At 38.9% G+C, this 13,354-nt stretch overlaps 1 protein-coding gene across 6 annotated transcripts in view; it reads right to left on the bottom strand.

The window, feature by feature from the left end:
* The window catches only part of clip1a (CAP-GLY domain containing linker protein 1a), a 29,264-nt gene that overhangs the window by 9,418 nt on the left and 6,492 nt on the right, over positions 1–13,354 (bottom strand). For 3 of the 6 annotated variants that reach the window (XM_026186504.2, XM_080309207.1, XM_080309206.1), the window contains exons 7-21: positions 13,252–13,343; positions 12,978–13,038; positions 10,665–10,769; positions 8,585–9,493; positions 8,310–8,426; positions 7,958–8,015; positions 7,725–7,808; positions 7,457–7,613; positions 7,135–7,300; positions 6,505–6,720; positions 1,909–4,353; positions 1,117–1,254; positions 853–959; positions 566–686; positions 398–450 (exon numbers count right to left, since the gene is read on the bottom strand). In XM_026186504.2, the coding sequence (XP_026042289.2) occupies positions 398–450; positions 566–686; positions 853–959; positions 1,117–1,254; positions 1,909–4,353; positions 6,505–6,720; positions 7,135–7,300; positions 7,457–7,613; positions 7,725–7,808; positions 7,958–8,015; positions 8,310–8,426; positions 8,585–9,493; positions 10,665–10,769; positions 12,978–13,038; positions 13,252–13,343 (4,829 nt within the window). The remainder of the gene's footprint in view (positions 1–397; positions 451–565; positions 687–852; positions 960–1,116; positions 1,255–1,908; positions 4,354–6,504; positions 6,721–7,134; positions 7,301–7,456; positions 7,614–7,724; positions 7,809–7,957; positions 8,016–8,309; positions 8,427–8,584; positions 9,494–10,664; positions 10,770–12,977; positions 13,039–13,251; positions 13,344–13,354) is intronic. The other 3 variants (XM_080309209.1, XM_080309210.1, XM_080309208.1) reach the window with 2 other exon arrangements.

Genomic DNA, 13,354 nt, shown 5'->3' with positions numbered 1-13,354 from the left:
GCTGCATCTAGGCTTGTTTTGAACCTGGTGGCTGGGCGCCACCTCTCAAATGCATCTGTCATATCAGTAATATGAGGGTGGATATTAAAAGGTTATGCAGCAAGATTATAGCAATGTTGTTTCTCTGAATATTCAAATGATACTATTATTAATATTAGTGCGGATTTAGTCAATCACAAGCTGTACAAACCAGAGTCTATATACATTTCTGGTAAAAGGTGTATATGAGGGAAGTGTAAAGAAATATCAAATTAAGTAGAAGATTTTTTTAAACTTTTCCTGCAAAAGCAAGAATCATCAAGTGATGTTTACTACATATTTGTAAGTGGTCTGATTATAAAAAACATATGAGGTCCACTTTGCGTGAATCACGTAATGCAGGTGTGAATAATTTTACCTTTGCTTCAATTCTTCCAACTGTTTTTTGAGCTTTGAGTGCTCATCCTTAAGCTGGCAAAGGGGGAAAAAAAAAACACACACAAAACAGTTAATATTCAGTCACTGTCAGTTGAATTTAAAAATCTGAATCATGTGGGTCTCTGTATCCAAAGAATAAAGTTTAAACCTTCACAACATCACTCTGGTCTCTGTGTTTATCATCGAGCTCCTCAGTCAGTCTGTTTTTCTCATCTTGGAGCGTCTGCAGGGACTGCGACTTCACAGAGATCGCTTCTTTAAGCTCCTCACTGGAGAAAAATATTGTTGTTCAACTCATCCAAGTAATTTTTCAACTCAAACAGACCATACACTGGCTTTTCATATCTTTACAATAATATGCTATTTAGTTGATTGAAAATATGAATATGATATGTTTCTGTAACAGAAAACAGTTGAGGATGAGGATGTACTCACATTTCCTGGCATAAACCTTTGCTCCTCTGAGTTTCAGTGCAAAGCTGTTCTTTGGATACATTAAGGTCCTCTTGATACTTGGAGTTCTCTTTCTTCAGCCTTTCCAGCTTTAAAAAACAAACAAACAAACAAACAAACGAACAAACAACAAAAGGTGGAGATAAATACAATCAGAAGATTTTTTACTTCACACCATCACTTTCACATCACTTTATACAAAAAGCCACATTATTAGAAGTTTCTCTTCAAAATCCCATCTTTTACCTGTGTTTCCAACTCCTGCTTGGACGTCTGCAGCTCGTCCAGCAAAGACTGGACTTCATTCTTCTGCTGCATCAACACGGCCTTCTGTTTTGTCAGCTGTTCGAGAGCCTCGGCTGTCTTGCCAGAGGCCTCTGCAGCCTAAATGGCAAATGATCAGAGCAGATTGAAATTAAAAGCAGCACATTGTTGGTTAGGACACCAAATTACTTCAACCAAAACAATAGAATTAGAAATGTGCAGATCAGATTTAACTACTTGTAATGCATGATTTGTTTTGACAGCAATTTTTAAAAAAAAAATGTAATTAACTACATGTTAAATTTATTTCCTCAAATAGCTCGACAATTATCAGACCTCAGGTTTTTGCAATCCAACTGTGCCTAAAGATGAACAACATGAAGATTTCACAATGAGGAAACATAATTACTACATAAAGACTTAAATCCTGTGGCCTCAGAACGGACACTGACAGCTGATTGTCTTGTGGAAGAGACAGTCAACTATTTAAATTATGGCATTTCTCACTTATCATTGAGCAGGACCCCAGATCACCTGACACCTACATAACCATATGATCAACAGGAATTTTTGCCCAACATCAGATCACGTTATAAACCCACAGGCTAAGGCTGGGAGCTAAAAGAGGTAAACACTGGTTAGTAAATGGAAAGTGTTAAGACATAAAGAGCAGAGGGACAGTGCGACAAACCAGCAGGCATGCAGTGAGAGGGTGACATAGCCCCAGCCGTTCTAACATGTGTTAATCAGTGATTTCTACAGGAGGACAAATACCTCAAGTTGCTTAGAAATGGCATTTTTTAGCTGTGATTCCAGTTTCCTGACTTGCTGGGTGGCTTCATCCCTCTCCACCTGGAGGGCATCCTTCTGAGCTGTTAAATGTGCGATGCTGGAGGAAATTTTTTCTTTTACAGCAGTGGAAGCAGATACCTCGGCTACAGCATCTTGATATTGCTTTTCCAAAGTTTCTTTGTCTGTCTGTAGGACCTTAACATCAACCTGTAGTTTTTCCTGACTAACCTGCAAACACTTCAACTCTTCAAGAAGTTTTGATTGCTCTGCAAGCCAGTTCTCCTGGTCCGTCTGGAGGGAAGAAATCCCCTGCTCTAGTTTACACTGGCTGGCTAACAGCTCATCCTTCTCTGTGGTCAGTGAGATCATCTGTCTGCCCAGCTCCTCCAGCTTCGATAGTAACTGGTTTTTATCTTCTGTTAACTGTGAATTTTCTTGCTCTTGGCGCTTCAGTTGTGCCTTCAAAGCCTCCACATCCACCATGAAGGCCTTCTTTTGCTCCTCAGCATTGCTGAAGTTGTATGAAAGCTCTTCTTTTTCCTGAGCAACTTTGGACAAAGCTCTCTGTAGTTCTTCAATTTGCTTGGAAAGAAGATCGTGGTCAGACACAGTTTTACTGCGCTCATTAGATTCAGTCTGCAGCTGGGTCTCAAGTACGCGCTTGGCATCGGAGACTGAATTAATCTGACTTTTCAACTCCTGGATCTCCTGAACTAGCTCCTGGTTCTCCTTCTGCAAGGACAGCACTTTTCTCTCTGCTTCAGTCTGTAAGGACTGAAGATGTTTGTGTTCTTCTGTCAGTTTCTCTACCTGATTAACAAGCTCAGAGTTAGCCTTCTCAAAATTCAGTTTTAGTTTACTGTGCTCTTCACTGAGTTCAGCTTTGCTCTTTTTAAGCATTTCATTATCAGAGGACTTTTTCTTCAGTTCATTTTGCAGGTCAGTCTTTTCCAGTTTCAAAGAAGTCAACTTGGCTTCAAACTCTTTTTTTTGTAGTTCGGTTTCCTCCAGCACTGTTGATAAGTGATTCTTCTCCTGAATAAGGTTAACATTAGTTCTGGAGCAACTATCCAGTTGGTCACTGATTGTTCGGATATCATTAGCTAGCTTATCACGTTCGAGAGAAAGAGCACTTTTGTCAGATACGGCCTTTGTGTGCTTCTCTTCTAACTCTTCCTTCTCCCCAGCCAAACGCTCATAGTCCATGTTCTGCTGCTCCAGCGCTGAATCCAGGCTCATCTTCTCTTTTCGTAAAGCATGGAGAGCCATCTCCGTTTCAGAATTCTGAAGACGAAGCGCTTCCTTCTCTTGCTCAACAGATGCTAACGTTTCTTCAAATTTCTCTCTGGTCTGGGTCAGCTGTTCTGTTGATACTTGAAGCTTTTCCTTTAATTCTTGTATCTCTCTGAGAAGCTCTTCTTTCTTGTTAGAGGTTTGTCTTTGGATTGCAAGAAGGTCTTCCTTCTCCTGTAGCAAGTGAATCCTTTCAGAATCAGTCACTTGACTGCTTGTCTTGAATTCTTCAAGCATCTGGGCCAAGCTCATTTTTGAGATTTTAAGTTCTTCACATTCACGGATATAGCTCTCCATGTTTTTCTTTGTAATACTAAGCTTATTCTGGAGCTCCTCCTTCACAGTCTGAAGGCTCTTTTTGTCCTCCACAACTGCGCTGATTTCAGAGGACATCTCTGCCTTCTCTTTTGTCAGCGTTTCTGCTAGGGCTTGGAGCTGGGTGTTCTTGATTGTGAGATCTTCTTTTTCTAAGTTCAAGGATTTCAGTTTTGCCTGCAACTCAGCATTCTTAGCATCAAGAGACTTTTTAGCATTTCTAGCAGAATCTCTCTCCAAAATCAGATTGTCCTTCTCACACGTCAGCCTTGACTTGCTTTCATTAAGGTCCTCTTCAAGCCGGTTTCTCTCCTTGCAGACTTTTTCATAATCCTCAAGTAGCTGCTTCTTTTTCGCTTGTATTTGCTCAATGTCCTGTTGATGCTTTCGGATAGAATCATTCTTCTCTGCATTTTGTCTTTGAAGCTCCTCAATTTGAGCCAGATATTCACTTTTACTTTGCTTCAGATCTTTGATTTCAGTCTGTGCTTCTAGAAGACGGCTTTTGAGCTTGTCGAGTTCCTCATTCATTGAAACATCTGAATGCTTCTTAGTGGCGAGCAGTTCCTCTTGGCGTTTTGTTAGCTTTTCTCTGGTTGTAAGTAGTTCTTTATTTTGGACTGAAAGTTCCTGGTGAATAATCTCAAGGGCAGAAAGCTTAGCCTGAACATCTGAAAGCTGCTTCTCCAGTTTGCCTTTCTCAGCCTTAAAATCCTCACTTTCCTTATACATATTTTCCAGATCTAGGTTTTGCTTTTCCAGTTTTTTCGACAACTGTTCAACGTCATGCTTGTAGGAGTCAAGCTCAGCAGAAAAACACTGGGAAAACAAAAGATGACAGAAAAAAAGGGAGGGGAATACCCAAAGCAAGGAATGAATGAATACAAAATAAACCAAGCAGATATGGATATCAGTCATGTGCAAATGGAAAGGTTAAGCTGCAGAAGCATCAAAAATGGCAAAAGATCAAACCAGAGCTTACACCACAATGATTTTCAAAAGATATGCATATATAAATAAGAGGCAGAACATTTTCACTTCTGCTTTCTTTGAATACGACTTGAACAGTGCATCTAAGATGAAGCAATCAAGATATGATTGATGACACAGAATTTATTACATTTAACGGAGTTAGAAGTTACCAGGAAGCTAGCAGAAGTTAGCTCGCTAGTTACCTAAGCATGATATAGCATGTTCTGACTGAGAGATTTCTGAAAAATAATCAAACGTACTGCTCTGCTATCACTTCCAACATAAATGAAGACAGGAAACTAAACAGCAGTGACGTTTGTAGGGTTACTGAAGTTGGGCTAGCTGGTATATAATGATGTGCTACGTGATCACTAGTGACACAGCTATGTTAGCGTAACATAAACAGAACGCTAACACTTTTCCCCTCGATAAAAGTTAACGTGAGGGTTCCTGGTGGTTAGGGACAAATGCAATCGCACGGCAGGATGCTGTAAACAGGCCAAACTTCAGTCAGGAGAACAACTGAGATAATCCTCCCACAATACGAGGTTAGTCATTAATATACTGCAACAACATGGTAGAGCAGCTGTGATAGAATACAGCATTAATGAATCAATGGTACAGAAGTGGAGGAAGCAAGAAGAATGAGTTGAATAAAGTTTGATTTATCTGACTGCTTTGTTTCGCTTAATGTGCCTTATAATCCCGTGCACCTTATGGTCCGAAAAATACATATTTGACTTTTTTATTTGGCACACTGCAGTTTAATGTTGCAAAGCACCTCTTTTTAACTTCAGTGGATATTATACATGGTTATGCTCAGGATATGTCAGCCCATTTCTACTGGAAATGCCTTTTGGTTAAACTTTCAGCAAGGAATTTGCATTTGCACTGTTAAATGTTTATATAGCTTTAATGCATATAAAAAAAACAGCTGCTTGTTTAATTGAAAATAAATGGATGGGGTTTTTATTTTTGTGCTAGTAATGTTGTGGAGTTGTATTTTGTCTTGCATCAATTATATCGTCAGTTATATCGTTATCGCAAATTTTCAAATACATATCGTGATAAATATTTTTGGCCATATCGCCCTGCTCTACTGCCGACTTGATTCTGAAGCGTGTGGTTGTATTTGTATCAAAGTATCAAAAATTATCCTTAAAATTTAAATTTATTAACCTTTTACTGAGTGTAGAATGATATATAGTAACTTGACTTGCAACATAACTGAAGAATTCACAAACACATGTTAGAACACATGAATACTTAACTTTGGTTCAACTGTTGGATTTCAAAGTCTTGAATCACATCTTGATTGCCTTATTTGTGCGTACACTAAGTTTAAATTGCAACTCAAAAGAAATAAACAAAAAAAATTGTAACCATCCATCTCACGACTAATTAATGTAAAATAAACTTTTTAAGTGAGCACTGACACAAACAAATCAATTTTTTGAAAAGTGGAAATGTTCAAATTTTTTAAAAAAAAGAAAAAAACAAGCAGATTTTTACTATGACTTCATAAATTTAGACAATAACTTCATCATTTTGGGTTTATGTCTGTAATTGTATCCATGTCATCCTGATCTGAAGTTCTTAAAACTTTTCTAAATCCATGGCAATCCAGATTCATCTGAAGGTGAACATGCGATCCATGTGCACAGCATTTAAAACTAATCGTTTCTCTTTATGTGAATGTTTTTCCACTAATAAGTATAAACCATCTATAAATACAGACAGAATTTTATAAGCTCTACCCCTGCAAGCATGCAACCCATGGTGCCTTTGATTGTAGGGCTTGTTATTAACTGTAATGTGAGGGGAAAATTAGCAACTCAAAACAAATAATGTGTATGGCAAAACGTAAATAAACAACAACAACGAAAAACCCAAAACAGTTAAATACATCTTCCTCATCGTTTCCGTTTCAACCATTTTAATGTTTGAGGCTACCAAATTGCCAAAAATAAAAATGCACCAATAGGTGTTTGCACTTACCTGGGCCTGCTCTTTGTATGGCTGCAGTTCAGACACCATCTTCTCTAGCTCTTGGGTTTTGTCCTTGGAGGAGGAGAGTTCCTGCTTAAACTTGTCAACCTGACTCTGCAGTGTTTCAAATTCCTTTGCATGGAGCTCAGACACCTGAGAGAGGGATTTCTTCTGTGAGGCCTTGAGCTCCTCAACCAAGGTCTCACCCTGTTTAACAGTCTTCTCCTAAAGAACAGGGAACAAGAAAGGGACACAACAATAAAATTTTTGTTGCCTTGTTTTGATGCAGCTCATGTCAAAAGAATATGTTTTTAACGGAATAATTTACATCGAGTAATAAGTAGTATGTTACTTTATAAAAGGATTCAAGTTAACCAAAGGCTCAGGGTCAGTTTAAAAAAAAAAGAAAAGAAAAGAAAAAGGTTTGTAGAGCAAGATTTTTTTGCAGTTAGGAGTTCACCAGTGAACAGGCTGATTAATTCCTGCCATAAGTTAACCGCTCTGACGTTAAATGAAGTGTTTTGTGGTTAGTGAAATAAAGATGCTGTGAGCATTTCTAAAAATAGATGTGTGCATTGAAAATGCTAGCTCAACATATGTACTCAAAATATACATCAAAACATATTTTTTGTGACTAACCAAAGTAGTGATGTTCTCCTGAAGGGTATTTATTTCAGTCTGATGTGCCTCTCTAGTCTCTTTGAGCTCGTGCTCTTTGTGGGACGCTTCTTGTTGGAGTTGTTCATTTAAGCGTGCCACCTTCTCCTTCTCCTCTGCTAGATGATTTTGTAACTCCTCTAGCCTCCTGTGTGATGACAAAAGAAAAGGAGGATGTGTAGTGAGCAGTCGGATAAATTACAAATTACATGGACTAAAACAAAAGAAAAACAAGTATCCGACTCTTTCTGAGTAAACATTGTAATCAGGTCATATTTAATGATGGAAAATTAAAGTGTGGTACCTTTCTTTCTGTATGAGTTCTTCATTCATTTTGGTCAGCTGTACAGAACTATCACCTGATGCCTTCATCATATCAGAGATATCATTTTCCAGCTTGTTTTTGTCTTTTGAAAGCTGCTCGTTCTTTTCATCTGAAGCCTTTAACTTCCTCTCCAGCCCTGTAAAAACATAAAAAAAGATGACTTTGTTAAAACAAAAAATGTACACACACACACACACACACACACACAATATTTAAAGACCGATCAATGAAATGATAATGATCTTACCAGCAAGCTGACTTTTTAATGACTCTGATTCTTGGGCCAAGGATGTGTACTCCTCTTCTTTCTTACTCAGTTTCTCAAGTGTTTCTACAAAAACAAAACAAAAATCATACAAACAAAAGAATTATACTGATACTAGAAGATTTTGCACATTAAAAACGTAGAATGACAGCAGATGACAGGAAAATGGGATGTGAAAACATTTCGGTAACTCAACACAGAGTGACTCAGATTACCTTGCATAGTTTTTGATGATGTAGTCTGCTCCTCTGTGCTTTCAGCCACCTTTTGTTTCTGTCAGCAAAGTTTAGGAAACGTTTTTTTATATGACACTTCTACGGTAGACAAACTGCCAATATGTAATGTTTTAACTGCGTTCAATACTGAGATCAACCCACTGGATCAGTAAATATTAGCTGACACTAGCTTACTGCAGATATATATGCAGATTTGTTGTGTGACAATAATAAATATCAAAAAAAAAAAAAACTGCAGCAGAGAAATAAGATAAAGGTAAACTGTGGGGAAAAGGGAGGTACAATTTGGGGAGAATATCTCCAAACCCAAAAATTAAGTCACAGTTCTCACCAGGTCTCCAAGTTCTTGTTCCAGGGTATCCTTCTCCTGCTTTACAGTATTCAGACTCTGCTGTAAAGAAAGGACTTCCTGCTGTTTGCCCTCCAACTGAGAGTTTAATTCAGCAACCTTTAACATATAAAATGCAATGAAATGCATAACAAACAAAAAGCAATGATTTTATGAAAATGGTACACCAAGTCAAGGATAATCACATCACCAGGAGAAAAATATGGCACATAACAAAAAGGGAGCATTTATTGATCATGAAGTTACCAAGAACCCACCTTGGCACCCTGCTTGTCTCCTTGGCTCTGTACCTCCTCTAGCTGAGCTTTCAGAGCTACAAGCTCCTGGTTACTTTGTGCTACTTTGCTCCGCAGAGCCACCATTTCCGCCATCTGTTCTTTGGTTTCTCCATCCTTGTCTTGAGCCTGTTGTGCTAGCGTCACTTCCTTCTCCTCAAGCTCCTTTACCCTAAGTTCAGCAGCATGAAGCTTTCCAAGAACATCTTCCATCTCCACCAGGTGCTGTTCTTCTGTTTTTTCAACACTGGACCGAAGTGACTCCTCCAGTCGCTCTTTGTCCTCAGTCAGAGACAGCACCTGTGCCTTCAGCGCCTTCAACTCCTGAGTCCATGCCGTGGCTTCAGCTTTGTGTTTGGCGTCGGCCTCCTCCAGAGCTGACTTGTGCTCCAACTTCAGCTTCTCAAGTGCACTTTTGGTTTCTACAAGTTCTTCTGTCTGAGCACCTGCACCTTTGCTGAAGGACACCTTCAGCTCTTCCATGGCTTGCTGGTGAGAGGCAACGGCAGCCTCCAACTTTGAACGCCACAGTTCAACAGCGTCAGCATTCTCCTTCTCTGCCTGACTTAAGCGCATCTGCAGCTGCTCTTTGTCACCAGAGAGCCTCACAGATGTAGCCTGAAGCTGAGCAACTGCATCACTGTGGATTTTTTCTTGAGCTTCTAGCTTCTCCTTGTATTTACCTAGCTCTTCTTGATGACTAGTTTCCTGAGAAGCCAACTGATCCCTCAGAGAGTTTATTTCTTCCAGGAGGGGAGAAAGAGTGGAGTTTGAGTCCTCAGAGCCCTGCTGGACCCCAAGACGCAGCTGCAGGTCAGCCACCTCTCTTGTTCGAAGTGCAAGGTCCCTCTCAAGTTCCATAATACGGGATCTTTCTGACACAGTAGCAACCTTTAAAAGCGGGAAATCTTTATTTAAAATTGTATCTCAAACTAGCCTACTAAATATCTTAGTACATTAAAAACAAACAAACAAAGGATTAATAAGATTATTTAATAACTAACTTTTGCTAAATATATGAAAAACTAATTGTTAAAGAAATTTAAAGTGATTACTGGGTGAGATTTTTTCCTCAATTTGCTTTTTTTTAAAATGAGAAGGATACAAAACATTTGATGTTGAAAATAAATCATTATACTGACCTCTTGTGGTTATAAACGGTATGATCCAAATAATGGAAGTGAACACTGAAAGCATGTATGGAGCTACAGCAGTGTGCAAGAGATTTTCCACCAAGTATTAGACTAGAAAGTGTCCTCACTGACGTCGTGATTTATCAGACACACAAACTAAAAACATCTCAGGTAGTCCTGATATTTTATAGTGCTTTTACACCATTCAAGCTCTGGTACAAAATTTTTTTTTTTTTTTGTGTTAACATAGTGCAGTTTTAAACCTACAGGCCTAATCCTCCTCAAAACTATACATTTACTGTGACTGTAACACTGTAGGTGGACTGGTCTGGGAGGTGGATACGGTTTTAAACTAGCAAAACGCAGGGACACCAAATAAGCGGGACAAATGGATGTCAGGAAGGACCGGGAAAGGAGAGTATAGGATAACTGGGAAAATGATTAGCTTGGTACAAGCTGGGGAGGAGTTTGTCTGTCTGGTTAAGCAGTGATATCACAAAACCATCTGCTGGAAATATAGGTAAACATGTGTCTCTCTGTCAGATCCACATGGTTATTGTTTTGGAGGTCAAAACCTCCATATTTTCAATATAAAAAGATTTTGAGTGGACCAGTGTGAATTTGAGATAATTTAATATCTGATAAAGTGTGACAAAAGAAACTAATACTTTTGACATTTAATTTGCAAACTGTAAGCAGGGCAGACTAATTTAGGATTTTAAACATACCAAAGATGTTTAATATTTTAGTATATGATTTAATCTGGTTTTTAAGATCAGGGTTATTAGTTTTATGTAAAGCTGAAAAAATGCATCTGTAGGGTACATTTACCACAAGCCCATATACAGCAAGAGTCCAGTTACTGCTGCACATTTTTTGGCTACGGGCCTTTTTCCCAACGCAACACGCTGCAGAGCAGAATTCATTACCCTAGTGTCTTCTAACTCTCTTTGGAGTTTCTCAGCTTTGGTCTTTTCAAAGAGCAGGCTCTGTTCAAGCTCCTTAATGTGGGCATGCTCCAGTCTGGTCTGCGTCTGTTAGTAAACAAGGGGGAGAGGAAGAAAACACACCAGTGCCACCATCACATGCCAGCCCAACGCAGACAGAGAGGGAGGGAGACAGGAGAAAGGAAGGAGGGGTTGGATAGGGATGACAGTGAAAGTGTGTGTGTGTGTGTGTGTGTGTGTGTGTGTGTGTGTGTGTGTGTGTGTGTGTGTGTGTGTGTGTGTGTGCGCAAGTGAGTATTTGAAGGGTTGAGGCAAGGACACTGGGTGGGTGTGGATAGTGATGGATGAGTGGAAATGAGAAAACACCCCCATGCAGAACTTTCAGGCTGTGCCATAAACAGCTGCAAATAGGGATTTTTTTCAAAGAAACAGTGGGGGGGAAAAGAAAAAAGAAAAAAAAAAACAACAAGCAGCGGACGACGGGGGCATGTAGTATGGATGTGCAGGATGAGTATGTTGATGGAAGCAGTTTAGAAGTAACCATGCAAAAAAAAAAGTCACCTGGTAAACAAATCACACAGACTGTTATGATACACAGAAAATTTGATACTGTGTGCCAAGCCAGCAAGTAAAATCAAGTTAACATGACTTCACCACGGTGTGGAGAGAAGGCAGTACTGGGAGTTTCCTGATCCCTGTGTGTCACTAACACAAAGTTGGTGCATGTTAATATACAGAAGATGTCCGATTTTACCAGACGAAGTCAATATAAAGACATTTATTATTGTGGTTTTCTATATACAGCAATTAGTGTTGTCAATACCTACACTGCTTTCTCTCTTTGGTGATGAGGCCACTGTCCACACTTTAAATATTTAGTGTTGTGAAAAACCAGCCGTTATCAGACCACCGTGTGCAAGACTTGTGACCAACTTAACAGATATCAATCAGTAACAGAAACATTTTAGGCTCAAGAAATAGAAAGGATCTCACTGGCTTTCTCTGTATTTTGGTGCTACAAGTACAGATTTTTATGGAAGCTTAATAAAGCATTACTTAGAAAAACGCTCTGCTTCTAATCTTATGTAAACACAATAAAAGTTAAAAACAGGGTCTGTTTGGAAAATTGGAATAGCACCAGTTTTAAATGTATGTAGACCATGGTTTATCCCAGGTCTTCATTGAATACAATGGATAAACTAAACTAATATTTAACAATCTGATACACCATATCCAGTCAGTGGTATGGATGTTGGACCGGTTTTATTAGAAAACTGAAAACACATATATTAAATTACATTTTAACTCTTATCATAGGTGTTATTCCTCCCTGGTTGCAGTGGGCAGGCTCAGAAATTAGGACTGTGACTGGGTAGTGAAAAGACAAGGGGGCATTTCCAGTGGTTCCATGCTGAGCACTGGACCAACATGAAAGACGAACATGGGAAGGAAGAAGAAGCAATAAGACCGCGTCACTGAACAAGGAGGGTTACTGAGGGTTACAGCTCAACATTAGTACACCTTCAACAGCTTGAAGTTAACACATTATTTTTTAGTTTGGTGGTCATATTTTTTTTTTTTAACTACACAAAATTATTTATGAATATCTGCTGCTTTAACTGTTAGTACACACATTTAAAGAGAAGGAAAATTGAGTTTCTAACCCTGTAGCCCACAGTTTAAAACATCTATTTTGAGCTAGGATGCCTTCAGAGTAACAGAGGTGGTTTCCTGTGCAACACTGTGGAATAAATAAATTCTTTAATTAGAAAAGAAACACATACTACTGAGCTACTGCACTCTCAATATTGCAACTTGGGATGCAAGTTGCTAAAAAAAAAAAAAACAACAACCCAGTAACAAATGGTAAACAGATCATGACATAATTTATCTGTCTGCATTAAATTGGGGGTTACATAAAACTAACACTTTCAAAATCGAGATGTCAGATTTGGTGATTTAATGGAAATGGGGGCAGGTTTAAATGCAAACATTGTATTGACTTGACTGTACTTGTGTGAATCTCATGTAAGATTAAAGTAGATATATTATGCTCCATATTCTATTATAGGACTCTAGTTGAGAAGATTTGTTTTATTTGAAATTCAAAATTTACCAAACTGGACCTTGGAGTAGCTACTCCAATTTTGCTAGCTTTACCAACATTTTAAATCCCTTTATTATGTGGGTTTATGTAAACTGGAATTTCGGGCACGGTGAATGGGGCAGCCCACTGCGTCTGAAGTGTAAATTTAGATATGAAGTCAGCGGTGTGTATCCGTGCTGTGTATTTACCTCCAGGTCTCCTTTGGTAATGGAAACTTCCTCAACACGAAACTGAAGATCCTCCACCTTCCTATTTAACAGAAACATATTTACTCCTCTGAGGCACAAGCCACCTCTAAACTGCAGTGATCAAGAGCGATGCCAACAACAAATTTATTACCTTATGACTGTAAAACAACAGTACTGGGAGCAAAGCTCTCACCCCACTTTCAGTGTCTCACAACATTGAAACTAGAGGACCTAATTTACTCTCATGAGCATCTTTAACTAGTCCCACACTCACCTACGCTCCTCCTCAAGCTGATTCAGCAGCTCCACCTTGTCTTTGTCTGCAGCTTCTACCAAGGCACGCAACTGATCCATCTTTGCCTCCATCTGTCAAAATC

The sequence above is a fragment of the Astatotilapia calliptera genome, chromosome 12, assembly GCF_964374335.1.
Source record: "Astatotilapia calliptera chromosome 12, fAstCal68.1, whole genome shotgun sequence".
NCBI classification, from domain to species: Eukaryota; Metazoa; Chordata; class Actinopteri; order Cichliformes; family Cichlidae; genus Astatotilapia; species Astatotilapia calliptera.
This window is presented reverse-complemented; position numbering and strand designations above follow the sequence as displayed.